The sequence below is a fragment of the Apis mellifera genome, linkage group LG10 (genome assembly GCF_003254395.2).
Source record: "Apis mellifera strain DH4 linkage group LG10, Amel_HAv3.1, whole genome shotgun sequence".
NCBI classification, from domain to species: Eukaryota; Metazoa; Arthropoda; class Insecta; order Hymenoptera; family Apidae; genus Apis; species Apis mellifera.
The window spans coordinates 7,724,542-7,747,453 of record NC_037647.1 but is presented as its reverse complement, the minus strand read 5'-3'; the positions used below and the strand labels follow the sequence as shown (position 1 = coordinate 7,747,453).

General features: G+C 25.6%; 6 protein-coding genes across 7 annotated transcripts; 3 read left to right on the top strand and 3 right to left on the bottom strand.

Annotated features, from left to right (window-relative positions):
* Positions 1–1,470: 1,470 nt before the first annotated feature.
* Positions 1,471–3,251, top strand: LOC412627 (cleavage and polyadenylation specificity factor subunit 4). Its single transcript, XM_026443450.1, has 4 exons — positions 1,471–1,836; positions 2,062–2,265; positions 2,437–2,626; positions 2,716–3,251. Exons 1-4 carry the CDS (start codon positions 1,734–1,736, stop codon positions 3,077–3,079), a joined length of 861 nt encoding a protein of 286 aa, XP_026299235.1. The 5' UTR covers positions 1,471–1,733; the 3' UTR covers positions 3,080–3,251.
* A 71-nt stretch (positions 3,252–3,322) lies between these two features.
* LOC409548 (drebrin-like protein) lies at positions 3,323–6,171 on the bottom strand. The gene is made up of 5 exons (XM_393055.6): positions 5,796–6,171; positions 5,251–5,419; positions 4,948–5,180; positions 4,701–4,878; positions 3,323–4,632 (listed from the first exon to the last, which is right to left on the bottom strand). Exons 1-5 carry the CDS (start codon positions 5,876–5,878, stop codon positions 3,874–3,876), a joined length of 1,422 nt encoding a protein of 473 aa, XP_393055.5. The 5' UTR covers positions 5,879–6,171; the 3' UTR covers positions 3,323–3,873.
* A 267-nt stretch (positions 6,172–6,438) lies between these two features.
* LOC725142 (U6 snRNA-associated Sm-like protein LSm2) lies at positions 6,439–7,256 on the top strand. The gene is made up of 4 exons (XM_001120188.4): positions 6,439–6,599; positions 6,675–6,742; positions 6,808–6,898; positions 6,980–7,256. Exons 1-4 carry the CDS (start codon positions 6,597–6,599, stop codon positions 7,103–7,105), a joined length of 288 nt encoding a protein of 95 aa, XP_001120188.1. The 5' UTR covers positions 6,439–6,596; the 3' UTR covers positions 7,106–7,256.
* On the bottom strand, positions 6,980–8,726 carry LOC551072 (carbonyl reductase [NADPH] 1-like). Its single transcript, XM_006564470.3, has 4 exons — positions 8,561–8,726; positions 8,150–8,410; positions 7,834–8,072; positions 6,980–7,746 (listed from the first exon to the last, which is right to left on the bottom strand). Exons 1-4 carry the CDS (start codon positions 8,576–8,578, stop codon positions 7,431–7,433), a joined length of 834 nt encoding a protein of 277 aa, XP_006564533.2. The 5' UTR covers positions 8,579–8,726; the 3' UTR covers positions 6,980–7,430.
* Positions 8,727–9,050: 324 nt separating this feature from the next.
* Positions 9,051–12,203, bottom strand: LOC100578852 (ribonucleases P/MRP protein subunit POP1). The gene is made up of 3 exons (XM_003250428.4): positions 11,643–12,203; positions 10,190–11,524; positions 9,051–10,119 (listed from the first exon to the last, which is right to left on the bottom strand). Exons 1-3 carry the CDS (start codon positions 11,764–11,766, stop codon positions 9,074–9,076), a joined length of 2,505 nt encoding a protein of 834 aa, XP_003250476.1. The 5' UTR covers positions 11,767–12,203; the 3' UTR covers positions 9,051–9,073.
* Positions 12,204–12,395: 192 nt separating this feature from the next.
* Positions 12,396–22,912, top strand: LOC409390 (cAMP-dependent protein kinase type II regulatory subunit). Of its 2 annotated transcripts, none has more exons than XM_392905.7 (8): positions 12,396–13,055; positions 13,435–13,526; positions 16,396–16,479; positions 17,115–17,221; positions 17,326–17,584; positions 18,006–18,164; positions 18,322–18,424; positions 18,606–19,188. In XM_392905.7, the coding sequence occupies exons 1-8, from the start codon at positions 12,839–12,841 to the stop codon at positions 18,734–18,736; spliced, it is 1,152 nt and encodes a 383-aa protein (XP_392905.2). In that variant the 5' UTR covers positions 12,396–12,838; the 3' UTR covers positions 18,737–19,188. The 2 variants fall into 2 exon arrangements, with proteins under 2 accessions (XP_392905.2, XP_006564534.1); XM_006564471.3 differs by lacking the exon at positions 12,396–13,055 and adding an exon at positions 13,082–13,256 and having other exon boundaries at positions 18,606–22,912.

Sequence of the window (22,912 nt, the reverse complement as noted above, 5' to 3'; positions counted from 1 at the left end):
ATATATAATAATATAATAATATAATGCTATTAATGCTAAATATATGCTTATAGCTTATAGCTATTAATTTAATTTATATAAAGATATATTTTTATTTTATTTAATTAATTGTATATTAATATATATATTAATATATTTAATATATATAATATATATAACAATATAAACATTATTAATTATTAATTGTAATTATAATAATAATAATAATAATATATAACTAATATATATATTATTATATATATATATATATATATATATAATTATAAATATTATTTATGATATATAAATAACCAATTTTCTGAAAATTTAAATAATATGATAATTTGATTTTAGTAAAATATTTTCTTACATACTTTTTATACATATGAAAGTCACAAGCGTTTTTTATTTTTATATTATATATTATATATTATTATTTATATATAAATTTTCGATAATTAATCAATTATTAATCGAGATATCAGAATCAAATATTATTTTTGAGTAAAAAATTTTACAAATTTGTAAATGTAAAACAAACCTGAAGTAAAAAGAATAGTAAGAGAAGAATAGAAATAAAATAAGAATTGATCTTCAGCGCCATTTTTTGAGTACTAAAGATATCTTTTTAAAAAGATGGCGTTAATTCTTATTCTACTTTAGAAAAATATCTTTTATAATCAAAAAATGGCTTTAATTGATTATTATGTGTTATCTCTCTAATCTTTCTTCTATTATTTTCTATTATTTTTTTAGTATTTCATTTGCAACACTTTAGAGGTAATGTTAATTTTAATATTTTTACTTTATCTCTGTTTTTTTTTTTATTTTTTGTTTTAGCCTATGATTATAAACGAATTATGGGATTATATACATTAAATACATTCTCATTACTATAATATGTTTTAATTTTTAATGTAACAAGAAAAATATTAAATTTTCTACTTTAAAATATATCTCTAGAATAACGACTTCTCAAAATATAGTACATATAATGTATATTAATATTGTAACGCCAATGTTTTGATAGCGGTAGGAAACGAATGATTATTTGTAATTTTATATTGAAATTTAATTTTAATTCTACTTATTACTGATATTGTAATCTTATTCTGAGTTGAATCTATAATGTTGAAAATGATATTAAAATAATAAAATTCTGTGCTTTCAATACAAAACATTAAATATAAAATATTATTTTTGAACAAGGTTTGTCTACGTACCTCTTCTATATTAATATCTTATAGATTTTTTAATATTTCATTATAAATTGTTAAATTTTTCTATTTATTACCATAATATTCTATGATTTTATTCTGAAATTGAAAATTATTTTATATTATTTTAATGTAAACAATTTCTTACTTTTATAATAGAATATTCCTTATTATGTTTTTACTTTAAAAAATGTCGTATGGAAAAATAATAGATAGTACTATCTATATTTTTAAAAAAAAATATATGGATTAAAATAGAATGAAATCGTTTCAGAGCGCCAACATGAAATGACGCCTCTATTACCAACGCACGTGCAATATGATGTCGTATAAAAAGCAGTGTAAATTATCTAAATTGTTCAATGATTAATCAATGAAAATATTGTTAACAATGCTAATCAGTATTCAAAAGTGAATATTCAACAATAAAAACTTTAATTCAGTTGTGAATGAAATTAATGCATGTTGTATACATTCGAGATACTACTGTATACGGAAGCAAATAAGATTTGTAATTGTTAAAGATTTTGAAAAATAATGGAGTGTTTAGTGGCAAATGTAGATAACATGCGATTTGATATTGAAATTGCTCTTGATGAACAGTATGGAGCACTTCCTTTACCTTTTACTGGAATGGACAGTATGTGATAATTTTTGTATATTCAATTTGATTAGGTTATGTTATAAAATATAAAAGTAATTAAAAAATTAAAATGTAAAATAATAATTTTAAATAAAAATTATCTTATTATATTGACAATCTTTATGAAAATATTTTATATTTTTTGATAATTTGAATTTGAAATTAATTTATAACATTAATTTATTCATTAAACTTATCTTAATATTGTTTCATCATTTGTAGAATCCACTGCTGCAGTATGTCAATTTTATCCAAGAGGTACTTGTGTTAAAGGTGCTTCTTGTCCATTTAGACATGTAAGAGGAGATCGTACAATTGTATGTAAACATTGGTTAAGAGGTCTTTGTAAAAAAGGTGATCAGTGTGAATTTTTACATGAATATGATATGACAAAAATGCCAGAATGTTATTTCTATTCTAGATTTAGTAAGTACATATATATATATATGTGTGTGTGTAATAATATAATATTTATTATTATTTTAAGAATATATCTATATTTTTATAAATATTCTTCTCTTTTTTTAATATTTCTTATTTGTGATATTACTAAGTTTTCCCAGTATAGGTATGTTAAAATGAGTTATGAATTATTAGATGCTTGTCACAATAAAGAATGTCCATTCCTACATATTGACCCAGAAACTAAAGTCAGAGATTGTCCCTGGTATGATCGTGGATTTTGTAGACATGGACCATTATGCAGACATCGACATGTTCGTCGTGTTTTATGCATGGCATATTTAGCTGGATTTTGTCCTGAAGGTCCAAATTGTAAATTTATGCAGTAAGTTGACCATCAGTTAAATATGTTAATATATTAAAAAGTAATTATTATGATAATACATAAATTTAAATTATATTTTATATTTTTAGCCCAAGATTTGAATTACCAGCAGTGCAAGATATGCAACCTAAAGAAGGTAAAAAAGTAATGATCACTTGTCATTTTTGTGGAGAAGGTGGTCACAAAGCAATTTATTGTAATAAAATGCCACCTGATGTACGTGAAGCTCAAGTTAGACAAGAGATAGAAGGTAATTCTCATGCTACACATCACATGAATATCCATAATGGACCTCCACCAAGAGGACCACAAAAGCCACTTGAAGAAGTCACTTGTTATAAATGTGGAACTAAAGGTCATTATGCCAATAAATGTCCAAAAGGTCATTTAGCATTTTTGAGTCATGCTGGGGGTAGTGGAAGTGGTACTCAAAATCAAAATTATCGTAGATGATTTCATTTATTTTATTTATATAAAATCAATATTGTGATTCTATTTTAATTTAGTATAATCATTCATCTGTAAAAATTTCTATATCATATAGTAAAATAAGTTTAATATAACTACTTTTATATTAATTCATGATACCAACATCTCCGAGAAATAAAGCAACTGTTTATAAGAATTTTGTACTTTGCATAAAAAAAAATTTAACTAAATTAAAAGATATTTTGGGTTAAAATATCATAAAGTATATACTATAACAAATTTAATTTATTGTTTAAACAATTAAACATGTTCCTAAATAGTTATTATTACATCCTGTAAATATATTTAAAGGATACTTGCTAAATTATTAAATATGCTATTTCTATGAGCGCATCGATTTTCGACGTAGAATGTTATAAAAAGATATATTTGTTTACTAATTTATTTAGTTTGTGACATTGAATGGGAAGACGTACTTCGCTATTTGTATATGAAGTGGCATTATAAGATTATTAATTTTTTAAATCTTGTTCGCTAAAATATTAACAATATTTATCTTTTACGTGATTATTATTAGAAATATTGATTTTCTTCATTATTGAATGTGCATTTATTTAAAACATAAATAATTCTCTTATTTTAATTAATATTATTATTGTTTTTTTATAATCGTCGAAATACGTCGCATCTAAACACTGTAAGTTATTTATTGAAAAAAAGTGCAAAATCATTAGAATATTGAATGTCACTTTTTATATGCAAACAAGCAAGTGTGATTTAATTGGAAAAAAGAACTATTTGCATAAAAATTGTTTTTATCATGTTGTACTATAATCAATAACTTCAACATAGTTAGCAGGAAAAAGTCCATAAGTACCATCAGGACCAAGACCTTGCCACCATCCTTCATCAATAGCATCTATGTGTGTAATAATATCTCCAGGATCAAATGTAATTTCTGTGTCATCAGCTGCTTGATAATCATATAAAGCTCTTGCTTTCATTCCTTCATTATTTGGATCAAAATATAAGTACTGACCATCCATTTGACTGTACAATTCATTTTCAGTAACTACTTCTTTTGTCATTGATGATTGTTGAGATTCTTCTATTTCTGACAATTTTGATTCTTGAACTTGATTCGGAGATGAAGATGTATTTGAAACAGTAGTTACTATATTATCAACATTATGTGTTTTATTTTTTACTATTTTCGTTTCTTCTTGTACTTTAATATGAGATACATCCTTTTGCTGACTTTCTTCAATTGCTTTTTTAGCTGCTTCTACATGACTATTTTTCGGTATATATTGTTGTTGTACTGGAGAAGATTTCATTTGACCAGCTGCTGAATTTTGTTCAAAAACAGCTCGTGCATTTATTGTTCTTTGTGCTATTAGTTGTTGCGTTTCTTTGCTTCTCTGTCGCCGTAATTCTTCACTTCGTGATCTATGATCATCATCAACATCATTGCTGTAATGTTGACTCGCAGCTAATTGATTACGTAAATTGTTTGCTTCTTCGGCACGTTGTTCTGCCAATTTTTGTCGCGCTATTGAATTTTCTTTGGCAGTGACCTATAAATATTCAAATAACATATATAAATATTGAATAAATAAAATAAAATATATTTACTTTTATTTACTTTTTGTTCTCTGAGCAATGTTTCTTTTTCTTCTCTAGTTCTAATTTCTTCTTCAAGTCGTTGTCGTTCTTTTTCACATTTAATGCGTTCTTGTTCTAATCTTTTTTTCTCCTCCATTTCCTCTCTTTGCCAGAATTGATCACGTTCTGTTGCATTTATTTCTTGTTCAGGAATTACTCTGCAATATACATTCTCTTTAAATTAAAAATTCTAAAATTCCTGTAATTCACATAGTAAAAATATATACCTGCGATATGTAGTTCCTACTGGACCTGTGTTACCTTCATTTTCACCACGTGGTTCATTAAATTTATATGCTGAAGCTGTTGCTCTAGCAAGTTTTTCCATAATAGAATCTACTTCGACATCATCTTCAGAACGAGCAGTAATTGTTATATGTGCACCTTTTAATAATTTTTCTATATCTCTAATATGATTTGCACAGGTACCCTTTCTAACAATTGGTGCTCCTTCTCCTTGCTAAAACATAGTTCATTTTAATATATAGATATGAAGTGAAAACAATAATTTTTTAAACAGAAATTTTTACCCAATTTATTAAAAGACATTTTGGTAAGCTTGTTTTAGTGTCTATTACACGACAAAAGGCATACATGATATGACTACTATTTAAAGAATCAATCATTTCTTCCAGACCTCCATTTCCAGAACCAACCACTTTTAAATTGTTAGTTTGTCCTTCATATCCAAACAAAGCCCTATAAATATATCTTATTATTATATCTTAATAAAAATTTGTATATTTATCATTTTATTTCTTTTTTTAATTAATAATAAAATTATTATATATAAATAGCTAATAAAACATAATAAAGCCACTTTTTATTTAACTCAAATATATTATGATCATTTATTATTAAAAATGCAAATATCTATTAGTTTTATATTATTTCTATTGATCAAATAAAAAACATAGATAAAAAAAAGTGATTAAATATAATTTATTTTGTAAATTTTTTAAAAATTTAATTGAACATTTATAAATTTTTAAATTTTATACATATAAGTCATAGCAACTTTAGACGCTAAACAAGATGATAAAATATAATATAAAAGAAAGGTATGAAAGCCTACCAGTTAGTAGACGATTTATCGTCAACTACGCTGTGCCAGGCAGCCACCAAGGCGTCTTTATTTTTTGTTAAATTAATTGACATCTTTCTCGTTTAATTCATAAAAAATCAACCATAACAACAAATCCGATAAAATTACTATTGACAAATTAATGTCACAGATGCATCTTCACGTTTTGCCTTTTTGATAAATGTCAACGCCCTTCTGTTACCAACCGTAAAACAATGATCTTATCTATCAAATAACACGTTTAAATAGATAAAAAATTAAATGAATTTCTATTTAAATCACGAATAAGTATAAGTTTTGACACATACTAAAACATATTTTAACAAAACTTTATTGATGAAATTCTTCAAGACTGTTCTACAAAGAACGATTAAATATGCATAATGCACTAATGGAAATGTCCAATCAGTAAAAATAACACTAGCAAATAAGAAGCAAGATACAATTGAAATATTGTATATATAATTGAATTATTAAATTTATTTCTTATTTAAAAAAATTATTTCTAAATAAATAAAAATTAAAATAAACTTAAATAAAAAGTTTATAATTCAATAATATTGATGAGATATTAAAGTCAATGTTTAACGATACAAATCTGAATGTACAACGTGTGTAGTGACATTTTCAAACAAATTGTCATAAAGTAATTTTGTGCCGGTAATCGGAATTAACATAATTTTTAGTTTAGATAATTATTAAATTATATAATATATATTATATAATTATTTCCATTATGTTTATAAAATAAAAAAATAAGAAGTCTGAATAAAATTTTTAAGTTTATTAAGTATGGTAAGTTCATCAATTTCGATTTGGCAAGTTAACCTTTTTTTTTTTTTTTTCATAACAAAATAATTTCATTTATAGTTGTTTTATTCGTTCTTCAAATCCTTGATCGGAAAGGACGTAGTTGTAGAATTAAAAAACGATTTAAGGTGAGACCATAGAAATATTTTTTCAGTATTTAATAAAATCATTTAATAAAACTTTTTTTATTTAGTATTTGTGGCACTTTGCACTCAGTAGATCAATATCTGAATATAAAGTTAACTGATATAAGTGTAACTGATCCAGATAAATATCCTCACATGGTTTGTAATAGTTTAAATCTTTCTAGTGATTTTCTTAATAAAAAAGAAAATTATAATAAAAAATAAAAATATAACTTTCAGTTATCTGTAAAAAATTGTTTTATTCGAGGATCAGTAGTACGTTATGTACAATTACCAGGAGATGAAGTGGATACTCAGCTATTACAGGATGCTGCACGCAAGGAAGCAGCAGTTCAAGCAAGATAATTTATATTATTATTAGATATAAAAATATCTCTGATTTATTTTTTACTATTGAAATCAAGAATTATATACAATGAACATATAAACTATGAATTTGTACATCTACAAGTATATAAATTGAGTTTAATATTAAAATATTAATTTCTAATTATAAGAATTCTTAAAATTATTCCTTATTGTATGTATTGCATATAGAAAAGAAAAACAATTATTGCCGTTCATAAAAGCAATAAATTTTATAAAAAAAAATGTTATATAAAATAATAAAATATTATTTTAAGAGATAAAAAAATGAATATATAATAGAAAATCAAATTATATTCTGCATTTATATTTCTGCTTTTGTCCAATCTACTAATGATTTATCGTACCAAATGTATTTACCCTTTATATTTGTATTTTCTGGCAATAATGCACAAAAAACAGGAGCCTCAGCACCTTGATCAGGTGTTAAAGTACCTCGATGACTAGTCATATCAGTAGCTACATAACCAGGATGTACAGCATTTACTACTAGATCTTGTCTAGAATCTGAGTCAAATATTTTTTGATGAACTCTAGCTAAAGCAGATACTCCCACTTTACTTACAACATAAGCAGAATTTGCCCACCCTTTTTCTAAATGTGTATTTGTCTTTGCAGCACTAAAAATGTAATTAAAAATTAAAATATTTATATTTTAAATTATAATAAATTATAAATTAATATATATTTGTAATAATTTAACATACTCAACAAATTCATGCATAATATTGTCTAATTCTTCTTCTGTAAGATTTGGATTTAAAAATCTATTTCTTAGTGTTTCACTAGGAATTAATGATAAGTGACCAGAAGAACTTGATACATGTACTACACGTGCATGTGGTTTTAGTAGTGGATAAAGTTTGCTACATACTTTTCTTAAACCAAAATAATTTATTTTCAATGTTTCTGCAGCTTGTATAGAAAAAGGTTCTTTAGCATCCATCTATATATTTAATAGAATATATATAAAACAGTATTTTTTAAAAAGAAAAATAAATTAATAAATTAAATTATAATTACTTTAAATGCAATAGCAGCATTGTTAACTAATATATCAAGTCCTTTATATTTTTGTTCTAAATAATTATAAAAAGTAGAAATGCTATTATCATCAGTAATATCAAGCTGATGAAATTTAGGTTTTAGACCTTGTTCTTCAAGTTGCTTAATCGCTTTCAATCCTCGATCGACATCACGAGCTGTTAAATATACAACTCCATCAAATTGTTTGCAAAGTTGTTTTACGATAGCAAATCCAATGCCTTTATTTCCACCAGTTACCTAAATATTTCATATATATATATATACAATATTTAAATAATTTAAAACGAAATTATATAATAATCGTAATGATAAATAATTATCGAAATATCGATAAAACTAATGAACAATATATAATATCTTTATACATATAATTTATACTATACTTACAACAGCTACACGTGTCATATTGAATATTTTAATACGATTTTTTATTATTAACGACTATACGACTATAAAGAGAAAATTAAATGGAATATTCTAGTCTATATTTCAATAGACTAAATTACTGAATATAATATAGTAAGCATATCGATATCCGCGCGCGTGTGTGTGTGTAAATATGTGTGGTGTGTATATATATATATATATACATTCTTAAATATACTTAAATATATATACTATAAACATATATACTATATTTAAAAAAATTAAAAATATTTGTTATCAATTTTTTTTCTTTTTTTAATATATGTTGTAATTACAATTTCTAATAACAATATACAAATATGATAAAAACATATATATATATATATATATATATATATATATATATACAATATATACAATATATGTACAATATTCAATAATTACAATTGAATTATAAATAAAAATTAAATATTAATTACAAATCAATTAAATAATAATTTATTATAAAAAATACAATAAAATTATTTTTATTTGCTAAATTACTATTTCTAATGTAGCAATTCTATATTGTCTTGTTTGAATGTTTCTAATAAGAACAAAAGAATGTTTTTTATTAATCAACTCAATTAGGGCATTTAATGTAGTATATCCTAAACCTATACCTTTTGCTTTTGTAAAAGAAAAGTCACCCATTGTTATATAACCCATAATTTCTCTATCACAAGAATTTCGTACACTGGTACAATCTGGAAGATATAATTGTGACATTTTTTGGGATTGTTTGCATATAGCTGCACGACTTATTTCTAGTAATTTCTTAGATTTATCCTCATAATTAAAACTTCCAAGTTCTTTGTTTAACATTTTGCTTAATTTATTAATTAGTGTTTTTTTATAGCGTATTCTTTGCTTTTTTAATCGTTTTAAAAATGCCAAATGATTTTTTCGTGATATTTTCCGAAAAGTTTCATTTGGATCAATATTTAATTTTTCAATAGGACCTGACCAATTTCTATTATTTTTAAATTTTTCTATATCTTCATCAGTTGGCATACATATTAAAGCAAATCTTTTAGGACATCCTTTCTTTACAATAGATACTTTAACGCGAATTAAACAATTTTTATTTTCAAACGCATTCTGCATAGTAAGATTTGATGTATGATTTTTTAATATTTTATGTTTTCTTTTGTCTTCTGAACTTAAACTATCTTGTAGAAAGTTTAATAATTTACGATTTCTTAATACAAAAAAATCTTCGGTAGCTGCCCATTCTTTCATTAAAATTTTCCATTCACAAAAAAAGGGACTAGAAATTCCAAACTTAATAAAGTTTACACGTCTATTTGGTGGATAATGAAAATATTTTTCTTTTAATTCTAATTTAGTATTTAATGCTTCTCTTGCATATGCTGGTGTATCTGGATCATTAATATTTGAACATTTCATGTTTTCATATTCAAATGCTATAGATTTTGATTCTCTTAGTGCACCAACTCTTACACAACGAAATATGCAAGCAAGCCAAAATGGCATAGCCCAATTAGATGGAAGAATAATATCTATACTAGAATTTAAACCTAAAATAATATATTTGAATAATATATATTCAATCATCATTGATAAAATAGATGCATTGTTAATATTTACCTGTATTACCAATTCCAGGTTTTTGAATTAATAATATAGGTATTTTTGCCATGACTTCTTCATTAAAATATTTATCATTATTTAATCCTGGTACTAAACATTGACTTCTTAGTTTGTTAATTGCACTTGTTGTTATATATGTTTTACTAACTTTCTCTCTTATTTTTTGTTCCCAAATTGGACTAAAATTTGCTTTTGCAATAGGCATTGACATTATTTCAATTGTTTCTATGAGGTTGTCTCTTTGAGGTTTGGTTCTTTTAACAGGTAAATAAAATCTTGGATCTAGAACTGTAAAACCAAGAACAATATTTGGTGGTAATTGACTAGGTGATTGTAATGTTTTTAGCACTTGCCATAATTGTTTTTGAATTTTTAAAGACTCAATATTTTCTTGATTATAATATTCAATATACCATGATTTATTATTATAGTTCTGACTTTCACAATTCATTTGATTATCATCAAATTGCATTTTATCTGATTTTAAATGAAATATTTTATCGAAATTTGGTAAATGAAGAGCATTGGTTAAAACATTAATGGTTGATGGTCCATAAAAACGAAATCGATTAAAAATATTTTTATGAATAATCATTTTACAATTTGTTTCATTAATGTACAAAGAACATTCTGGAGTTTGATTTGAATTAGAAATAAAATGTTCGTCACTTGATTTAAATCCAAAACTAAGAATAATTTCTGTAATAAAATCATTTAGAAAAGATGGATGTACCCAAATCCATATAGTTCTTAAATCAGAATGACTTGGTCTCCATAAAAAATATACATAACCAATTGGAAATTGAGGATAGCCATTTTTTTTATAAAACATTACAGTTCCTTCTCGAGTGCCTGTAATAAAAATTTTTGCAGCAAATGTTAATTCCAATGGATTGCAATGGCTTTTTAATGTTTCTTTTAAAATTTCTTCAAGACCATTAATTTCTACACATGTATAATATGAAATATCTTGCATCAAACAATGTTTTGCTATAGCACGATAATTAGCTTTGAAACATTTATCGTTCGCATAACTTGCAATTTTGTAGCCCCATTTTTCTATCATATGAAAACGTTTTGCATGCCAAATATGAGTCTCCAACCAAATTTTATTTCTTTGTCTTCGTTTATATTCCGCTAATAAATTACGTGGTCGTCTACGATATCTACGTGATGGTCTTTTAATTTTTGGCGGCAATCCAGATTTGGTCATTTGATTTAAATGTGCTTCCTGTAATCTGCGCGGTAAACGTTTAACATTATGTGACATAACGCGCCTGCGCATATACACGGGCAATTTTTGAAATACAAGTTTCGTTTGTTGAGGATTCTCTGTAAATATATTAATAATAATATTAATTATTAATTTCTTATATAAGTGATATAAATTTATAAAAGCTTATTAAAAAAATTATGATTTATTAAATTAATGATATATTACTTAAAATACCTATAGAATAAGTCATTGCAGCAATTTCACCAGCTCTTGCAGAAACAAGTTTCATAATATGAACTTCATTCGGTAATTTTTGTGATCCACCCAAGAATTCGTCAAATTGTCCTGTTTCCGCCATTTTTTTTTATAGATGTTTAAATATTGTTTATATTAAGTTAACCTGATATTCTTCGAATTATTATTTAATAACTTATTTACAAATTAATATATCTTAAATTAATATATTATTAATTCTATTATTTATCCTAGTAATATATATGTATAATTGTAGAAATAATTTTTTAATGTACAAGTTAATTATGTACTTATATATTATACATTTCTTAATATTATTCCACTTCTTGACAAGATACACGTGTTGAGATTTACTTACTTAAAATATGACTAAAAATAATTTAAACATAGAAAGGTCGATGGATTTTAAAATAGTCAAAAATATTTAAATCGTTTGCCTATAGAGGGCATTTTTCAAGTCAATAAGAATTGGACTTAAAGGAAATAAAATCGTAATAATTATTTATCAAAGTGTATACTCAACATGCGTTGACTGTGTTACATTTGAAGCGTTCACTAACCAATAAGAAGAAGGTTAAGCTCAACAGTACATCAAACATCAAGACTTTCATTGGCTCAACGAATTCATACGTACGAACAATATCTAAAAGCAGTGGAAATCGAATACTATGTGGGAGTTTACTGTTGGTCTACAATCTATACACTTGCTTTCGTTCAATGATGTTCAATTTGCCTATTATTTGCCAGTTAAATGTTCAGTACAATCCTTCTGGTAATGTCAAGATTCTCGCTGTGAAATAGTCGCCATCTTTGCGACTGAGTCGCATCTCTTAATTTGGCTCGTTGTATGTTCCGCGCAGCTTTATGTAGCGTCAGAGAAAAAAATCATTGAAAGTTAGTGTCGAAGCAAAGCGGTTCGACGAGACTGGATAACGTTCGAACTGTACCAAGAGTGTAGCTCAGCGAAAGTGGGCGGAACGCATGGTCTTACGTTCTTTTAGCCTCACTGCAGTACGTGATAAGAAAATTTTTGCATTTGATAAGTGACACATCGAATTCCTGTTACTTGTTCATGCAGTGACAATATATTAACTTATATAATTTATCAGTTGATCATTTACCGGCGTATGCTATTATAGTGTGTGTTTATTCGAACATCGTTTAGTGTAAGAAAAATGAGTTATCAACGTAACGCTAGCAAGATTATAGTGCCAGACGAATTGCGGGACGTTCTGTTAGAGTTCACAATTAGCTATCTATTGGAGCAACCAGTGGATATTATCGACTATGCCATAGCTTTTTTCACGCAACTTCGGGAAAGCCGTCAAACTCAGTTGATTCAAGACCCTGCGCAGACCACCACTTCTACGCCGGACGAGTCTGTCGATGAAGGTAAGCCAGTAAATTTTCATTCGGGATGCGACTTCTCATCGTGTCAAGTATTCCTCCTGAAGCCGAGTGATATATTTATTTTCAGTGATTTTAAGTGCTTATTTGCAATATTTTATTTCGATTTCAAAATTTGATCGGTGTGTTAGTGATTCTTAACAATTTTATAAAAAAATTTGTATACGTGCATATCAATGGAAACCGGTAGGATTTTTCCCGCTTAATTTATACTTTTTGTTCATGTGCTCTTTACATTTTTAACGGGGAATTAATTTAATTAATCTATTTTATTTATTTATATATATATAAATCAATAAATTGTTAACAAATATTTGTTAAAAAAAAATTTGAAATTTTACATTCAAATATGTTTTTCTTACAGAACCACCAATTATAAAGTTGGCAACAAGAAGGAAAAGTGTTTTTGCAGAAACATACAATCCGGAGGAAGATGAAGAAGATGATGGACTCAAGGTGCGTTTTAAATTTTCTAACTTCACACATTTTAATTATTTTCAATAATATTTTTTTTTAATTTTTTATATATATCCTATGTATTTTTAATCATATTACAAGGAATTATATTATTGATAAATTAAACAAAAATTATGAATTGATAATTAATTATTATTATCACGTGATCGAAGATTCGATATAATGCGGAAAACTATTAGTAGAAATTTTATTTTAAATTAAATATATTGAGACAAGTTAAAGAGATCAAGAAATAAGCCCTTTATTCCGGTATATTGGAACAAGAATATCGGACAAGGATAGAGTTAACGTGTAGATATATACATATAAAAAAGACATGTATATATATATATATGTGTGTATATATATATATATATATATATATATATATATGCAGACACGTGTACCAAGTGTATAAAAGCTAAATATGGATGCTTTATGATTCGTTTGAATAATAACATACGGCCAATTGCTTTTAAAGAAACCTCATGTGATTTCCATCGTTTCTATTACGATGGATTCTAAGTTTTGTCGATTTAATGCATTGATTGACATATATCAAAACATTGAAAGCAACGACATTTTCTTTTTTTTAAAGTACAAGCGTATTCAGGCTGTGCGGGTGACGAAACGGGATGATTTACTTTGCTCGACGATGCGAACGATGTACCTTTGTGACGTCAGAGCGCGTGTTCGATAACCTGCTACCGACGTGACTTACATATGTATAATATACATACATATACACGTGAACGTGTTTGTGAATGAGAAAGAGGGAGAGTGAGAGAGAAAAAGAGACATATGGGAAAGGCATATCAAATTGAAATTATATTCAAAGCATTTCAAAAGTAATATGATGATCTTGATAATCGATAACTTGAGCCAATTGGAAAAATCATCAAGAATATAATGGATGAATCAACATATAATTTTTTTCTTTATTATGAAGTATTAAAAAATTAAATAAATTCTTTATAATATATAAGATATAAACTTTAATTTTTCTATAAATTGCTTATATTAAATTGTTTAAGATTATTAATATTTTTTATATATAATTATAGATCATTTTTGCTAAACTAATTGATTAAAAAAAATCAATATCTAGGGCAGATAATCAAAATTATTTCTCTGTGAAATATTGATACGTTGCTCGAAATAATTGGATGATCATTTTTTTAAATGATTAGTGAATAAACTACATATTCTATATTTATAAACTTTATATTTGATTACATATCTATATGTTAGCATAATAAGGTAATAACTTAATAATAATATTACTTAATAATATTAATTAATAATGTTCATTTTATTAAACAGGAATGATTTTAACATTTATGTTATAATTCGAATATTAGATTAATCAGTTTTAAAATCAAACAAATTAATAAATTTCATTTTTAGTGGATCATTCTATAGCATATATATCATATAGTGTAGTTGAGTGATCGATGCATAAAATACTCAGTACATACTATTTCTCGAAAACGACTTTCAGCTCAATTTTCAATTTCCTTCTCCGTTCGTTTTAATCGAAACAATTAGATAATGTCGCTTCTGACGCATGTTCTTCATCACTGTTTTGAGTTCATCGCTTCACTTTATACAAGTTTCAACATTCAATACCATTGAAAATTGGTTTATAACTCAGAAAACTTGCTCTTGAAAATTAACATTAATTACGTGCATAAACATCATACAATTAATTATGCAAATGAATGAATTAAGAAAGATACGATTCCTTGTTGGAAGACATGATGAAAAATAGTATATATATATATTCTTAAGATGAGAAAATGATAAAATTATATGTAATAGAAATAAATATAGAAATAAAAAAAGAAAATTAAAACTCGATATTATTTTTGTGAAAATAAGTTAAAAAAATTGTGACAGATACAGTGATTCAAATGAAAAGATCAGATAAATAATATAAAATGAAATGAGATTTATTTATCATGATATTGAATTTCTAAAAAAAAAAATTTTAAAATTGTATAATAAAGTATCTATCATATTATATCACATATTGTAGTTCGTTTGGGATATAGCTATATATATATAATGTTGATTATAAAATTCAAATGTTCAAGTATTGTTTAAATATCAAGAAGAGAAAATTGACAGAAATTGAATAAATAAGAGATAAAAATCACAATAAAAACAGTGAACAAATAATATAATTTTAATATAGAATCAATGTATACATTATAATTTGAACATAAAAAATATATTGAATATATAAAAATTTATATTCTTTATTATGAGAAAACAAAATGCAACTTACAAAATTTAGAAGATCCACGTTTAATTTAATTTACGAATTCTATTACCTTAATCTATAGTATATTATTCTCTTTACGAGAATCGATTATAGATTTTACGAAAAAAGACAAGATACAATTATTTATCATCATCATGTAATTTAGAGTTCTTTTATTTTCCGACACTACCGGTATTGGCTGCTGGTAAACCAAACGTAAGATCGTAAAAGAGTTCGATTTTTCTTCCTTTTTTTTAAACTTACCGTACTGTGCAATCTACCCACGCGTATCTAATGGAAAACCCTTTCTTTTTATAACATATTCAGGTCTAGCTTTATCGATCAATTACGCTGCAATTAATTTATAATATCGATGCGTACCGCGTGATCGTAATTCTTTAAGCATTAAGAGTTTATAAAATTTATTGAATTTAAATATTCGGTAAAAGTTATTTCAAAAAGTAATTCAAATATACGATACTTCTTTGTGCAATGAAAGACTAAGTCAAAATACATATATCATATCACATAATCATAATTGTAATTGTAAAATCATTATTATATGAAAATTTTATTTATAATATTATAATTTATTAATTATAGATTGTGCATCCGAAAACTGACGCGCAACGAGAAAGGTTGGCTGACAGCATAAAACATATTCTTCTCTTTCGATCGCTAGATGAGGTAAGTTAAACATAGTACACATATACTATCTAGCCTGCACATAATTGAAGTAGCGAGAATTGGCGCCAATTCGGGGACATGCCAATCGGTACATGTAATCTACTCAATTGGAATTCAAATTCTTAGGAATGAATTCTATAAAAATCTATTCTATTCTAAAGAAGAGAAACAAAAAGAAATTTAGATTAAAATACATATAGATAAAATATAAATCTTTAATGATTAAGAGAATATTCACCATTTTTCTCAAGTTAGTTTTAATTTTTTTTGACTATTAATAAATTCATTAAATTCATTAATGATTGCGCAGAATTTAAGAATTCACGAATGATATACGATCAATTTAAAAAATTATTTACAAGATGTTTTATATAATAAACAACGAATTAAAATTATGAAAAAAAAAAGAATATTTTTATATATATTAAATTATTATATTTATATAAAACACTTATACACTACATATATATTTTTATGTTTATATCTAAATATCTATAGATCATCTAAATCAAAATATCTTAATTATTATCACTAGAATGCTAAAAAAACGACAAATGTTTTTAGTTATAAAATATTTATAATCACATGCCAGTATTATGGCATGTACACACACGAATCGCATGAATTATTTGCAGGATCAAATGACTGATGTATTGGATGCGATGTTTGAAAAGATTGTGAAATCTGGAGAAATAGTTATCCGACAAGGTGATGATGGTGACAATTTCTACGTCATTGAGAGGTAAAATATATTTTTTTCTTCTTCTTTCTTTTTATTTATACGAAATTCTGATAAATCATATGAAACAGATTATAAAAGATATTAAATTATTGTTTCTCTTTCAGAGGAAAATTCGAAGTATACGTAAGAGATCAAACAGATATGGAATCTTTAATACATACATATGATAATCGTGGTGCTTTCGGCGAGCTTGCACTCCTTTATAATATGCCAAGAGCGGCCACTATCAAGGCCATCACGAATGGTACACTATGGGCTATGGATAGGCAAACTTTTCGACGTATTTTATTGAAGTCTGCTTATAAAAAGCGCAAGATGTATGAGGATCTTATCAATAAGGTTCCGATGCTTAAATCTCTCGAGGCAAGTCTTATATTTGTATTCGAAAATATTGCTATATATAGAAAATTTCTTAGAAAATTCATCGCTTGTAATTTAAAACATTATATATATTATATATAAGTTGTTTTAGAAAATGATTAGATTATTTATTAGGTTATTTTAGAATATTCTATTTGATTGATAGTAACAGCTGATTATTTTCAATTATATGTCAAATATATCATTGAATTTTGGATAAAGCGCAAAATATTTCAATTGCCAAGAATTCTGTTAGAATTAAAATTATTAACATTTATTTTATACTTTATTGTTTCATAACAAAATAATAAATTTAAAATAATGCATATTTATTATTATGTAAAATAATACTATGGATAATAATATGAATAATAGCAACTGAAATCATCATAATATCAGTGTCTCATTTTTGTTTTTATTTTAGCCATATGAGCGTATGAATTTAGCGGATGCTCTAGTACCAAAACATTATTCAGATGGCGATCAGATCATCAAACAAGGCGATTCAGCCGATGGAATGTATTTTGTCGAGGATGGTATCGTTAGGATCACCATAAGAGGAGATGATGGTCGCGAAATCGAGGTACAATTGTTGATTTTCATTTTTTAATATAATTGTAATAATTACTGACCTCAATACAATATAAGACTGAACTCATAGTTATTAATATATTAGAATATTAGTAGGAAGCTAATATACATGATCAATGTAATGAATATCATTTGATTTGATATTACAGATTAATAGAGTTCCCGCTGGTGGATACTTAGGCGAATTGGCGCTAGTGACACATAAACCTCGCGCTGCTTCGGCCTACGCTGTGGGCGAAGTAAAACTGGCCTGTAAGTTTTCTTTTTATATACTTCTAATATTATCCATTAAAATATCTATTTATTTAATATTATACATTTGATTTCTATATGGATATAGATAAACAAATAATCATGAGAGTATCGGTATGTGTAATATAGTTTACGAAGAATTGCAATCATAAAATATTTTTTTTAAATACGATTTTTTCAGTTTTGGACGTTGAAGCTTTTGAACGCTTACTTGGGCCTTGCATGGAACTTATGAAGCGTAATATCGAGGATTATGAGGATCAGATAATCAAAATCTTTGGCAGCAAAACTAATATTTCAGATATTCGATGAACTATTTGCGGATAGTGATACATTGCACTGCTGTACTAAAGATATGATGCTTTTGTACAGTAATGTAAAATGAGCACAAACTTGTACACCTACTTTATGAATCTCATCCGCGTGTTTTCAAGTATCATCTCGAGTCGACTTTCGTAATGACTATTTACTTAGACGTGTACCAGTAAGAATCGTCGTTAATAGTTACCAAGTTTATACCTATGACACACAGTGAAGAGATAACAAAAAAAAAAAAAAAAGAAAAAAGAAAAAAAAACGAGAAAAATTATAATCTCGACTGATTCATATCTGCAATATAATACTGAAGTGAATTTTTCAAGACTGTATCAGATCAAGAAGTATTAGCCTATCTTGTCATGTGCTCGAAATATTTACAAGATAGAAATCTGAATATTAAATAAGATTTTTTATTGAATTATTCATAAAAAAAAAAAAAAAAAAAATAGAGAATAATGCGATATATCGAAAAACTTACAAAGTTTCTAAATAATGTACTTTTATGTCATTCTTATACTTAATATTTTAGCAACTGTATTCCATTTTACTAAAAATATAAAGAATCAATAAATTAAATTATTTTCTATATTTCGATAATTATTATCGATTATATTTCAGAGATTAAGATACTTTTAGAGTATCTTGTGTTTGTTCACGAAGTAACATTTTTATCGATAACTTATTGAAAATATTAGCTTGCTTATGAAATTAGATATTGAAAATAGCATATGTAATAAAAATCCTAATCATGAATGTATTTTTATCATGATGATAAAAAAAAAACATAAATGCTATATTAGAAAAATTAAAAATGTAAAATGGTAAAGAGCACAATAGACAAGTTAGAACAATTGTCAGTACCTACAAGATTTTTAAATGCAAAATAACTATTTTCTATAAGAATGTGTGGCATTTAAGTTTATCTCTAAAAAGAAGAGAATAGGAGAATTTTTAAATATTTCGTCTAATAATCTCTCTTTTTCACGTACACACATACATATATATTTAATAGAACTATTTTTCTAATTCATGTTCCTAATTTTATGATTTGCTTGAATTAATTATTACGAAATATATTCGCGTAGCGCACAATATTCTTTATTTAATTGTTTATTACATATATATGCGCACAATATTATTGATCATTATTATATTTTATCTACATATATTATTTATATTTGTTATTATTTAGGATTGTTTGTTAACAAATTGGAGCATATTTCGAACAATAATGTACTCAATAATTTACAATATTTATGATTATATCACTTCATAATGAGCTATTTTTAAAAGTCCACGCTATATTTTGAAACGAAACAAATAGTTTCTTACTGCAGAGTCAAGTATGGAGCTATAATTTTTTGCAGAATTATTACAATAATGCTGCGAAAAAGATAGCTGAATCTTAGTCTCGAATCATTTTCATGTGTGTCTTATCGGTGAATCCTGGTAACAAAAATCGACCAAAAGAAACCTATAAACCTATTTTTGTTACACGTGTATGATACACGTTATACATGTATGATATACGTCTAGCATCATAAAAAAAGAAACAAAAAAAAAAAAAAAAAAAAATGTTTGAACTAATTTGAACGTTGTGCGAACAAGTGCATATACTAGTCACTTTTTAATGACCGTCTTTTCGTCATGTTTTCTTCTTGACGAAATCAGAGAAAAACGGTCAAATGTAATTTTTATTACTATGAAACAAGAAAAAACTATGTATTCATTGTACGACTGAAAGTTAGAAGCATTAAGCTTTCTAAATAATATCACAATCACGGAGGAAAAAGGAAGAAGAGACTAGTATTGTGAGAAAAAAAATAAACCAATATAGCAATAGAGATTGTTAATGAAATATTATATTATTAATTTTTATTCATGAGTTTTAATTTTTGTTAAGTTTGTTCATTTTTATTATTAAAATTTATTATTAAATTTTAATTTTTTGCAATATATAGATCAAAACATCGAAAAAAAATTCATAGAAATACTTTTGATCTGAATTTCAATGATCTGTGCCATTTTGTTCAATTGTTTTTTTGGGACTTCAGTTGAAGTTTTAGCCATCTTAGTCTTCCACCGTGTCTCCAGGCTGTGATATTATTTTCGGCGGAATATTTCATTCCTTTCGTTCTATATAATACAAAACAGATATTTCTCGATACTATAGCTTCCAACAAAAAAAAAAAAAGAAATTGAAAAAAAGAAAAATTGGAAGGAGTGAAGAAAGAATAGGAGAATCTAAAAAAACTATTATAGAATTGAAGAATTCTTAAATTATATCAAGCCGAACTTAATTATTGATTCCATTTTTAAAATGAATGAATCAAAAGTTCCGACCGATTCCAATTATGACTAGATCGGAGAAAAAAAATCGGGCAATTAAAAATGAGAAAAAAGAATATATATATACATATATAAATATAAATATATAAATACGAGTAGATACATACATATATATGTAATATATTTATATTTATATATATTTAATATAGTGGAAGACTATTCTCGCACACCGAATTGAAATGTATATTTAGACGAAGAGTACTTATCTGTGCAGAGCCAATGTTCGGATAATTTAAATGTAAATGCTTAAGTAGAGTTGACCCAATTTAAATTTACTGTATGTATCTAACAAGTGTGGTCTCTCCTACGTGTTGCGTGTTGCCCTTTCGTGTGTGTGACGACCAAACGAATAAATTTTTATTCTTTGATTAACATGAGCTATCGTCGTTAGATATTTTCGTCTATGCGGTTGTATGTTTCGTGTAATCATTACTAAAAAAGTAATTGAACAGTATAAAAAAAAAAAAAAAAAAATTAAAAAATGGTAATTAAGAGCGCTACGAATGAATCTCATTTATAATTCTTATACACGTTACTCTCTCTTTATTGTGTCACACAGAGTTCCTTTTCTTGGTTGCTTCCAAAATAGAAAAACATTCGATCGTGCATGAATTTGAAGCGTGCCAGGTTGTTTCAAGTCGGTACGATCTTGCTCGTTCATCAATCTAGTCCAAAATATTTAAAGAAGAAAGAATATTTCTTGACCGTCTAATGGAATGTACCAAGTTTGATAATGGGTTATTCTATTGATTGCATACATCCAAAGAGTTGAAAATTTAAAGATATTGGATATTAAATCATCCTATAATCAATGTAAATTTTTTTAAATTAATTTTCCTGTTTTTTACAAATTTCTTTATTTGTGAGCATTGATAATTTTTTTTCATTTATATAATTTTACAAATTTTTACATTTATTAATGTAATATTTCTTTAAAAATAGATTTTTTAATCAAAATCTTCTAATTTCTTTTTTTTTTGATGATTTGTCTTATGTTATCTTGATAAAAGAAAACTTTCTTTCAAATGAATAAATACTTTTATTTTTATTGATTTAAATAGAACTGTTTGTTCATTAGATTGTTCAATACAATTTTGTACTTATAATTTAATTTAACTCAAAGTATTGATTTTTATTAATTTAAACAGAATTTTTAGCCGATTGTCTTACTTGATATTCATCATATTCATTACTATTTTTCATCACAATTGTGTAAAAATTATAAAATTCGCATTATTGTGGGATGAACTGATATTTGATCAACGATATTGTTAATTGAATAATAATATAATTTATTTGATTTGATTAATAGAATTTTTCTTTTGATTTTTATCGCGATTAATAAATTGATTATAATAAAATCGATTGTTGAATTCAACATGTTAAGAATGCATCAATGTAACCCATCGTGTTCCTCGCGTACAATTTCCATATTGCTATTAACGTCCGTTTTCCAGAAAAACTGTTACATATTGGCACGCATGTTTAATTAAGTGTAAGAGTCTCTTAACATCGGACCAAATATTTTAAAATGAAAAAAAAAAAAAAAAATCGGAGAAAGAGCTTATTTTTTTTTTTTTGCGCTTTTTATTCTATCTCTGTCTCTCATTGTTTCTAATCGTGGTTTCTAAGGGAAAAGATAGTGCGCTGAGTTATAAATAGATTATTGTAAATGTATTTGAAGTGCACGCCGCGTGCATAAAGTAATAACTAAAAATCTTTGTCGTGTCTTATTATCCTCCGTGTAAAAGTGAACATGGATTTGCTCTCGATTGCTACTCTCAACTTTAATCACACTAACTTTGTATCAAAAAAAAAAAA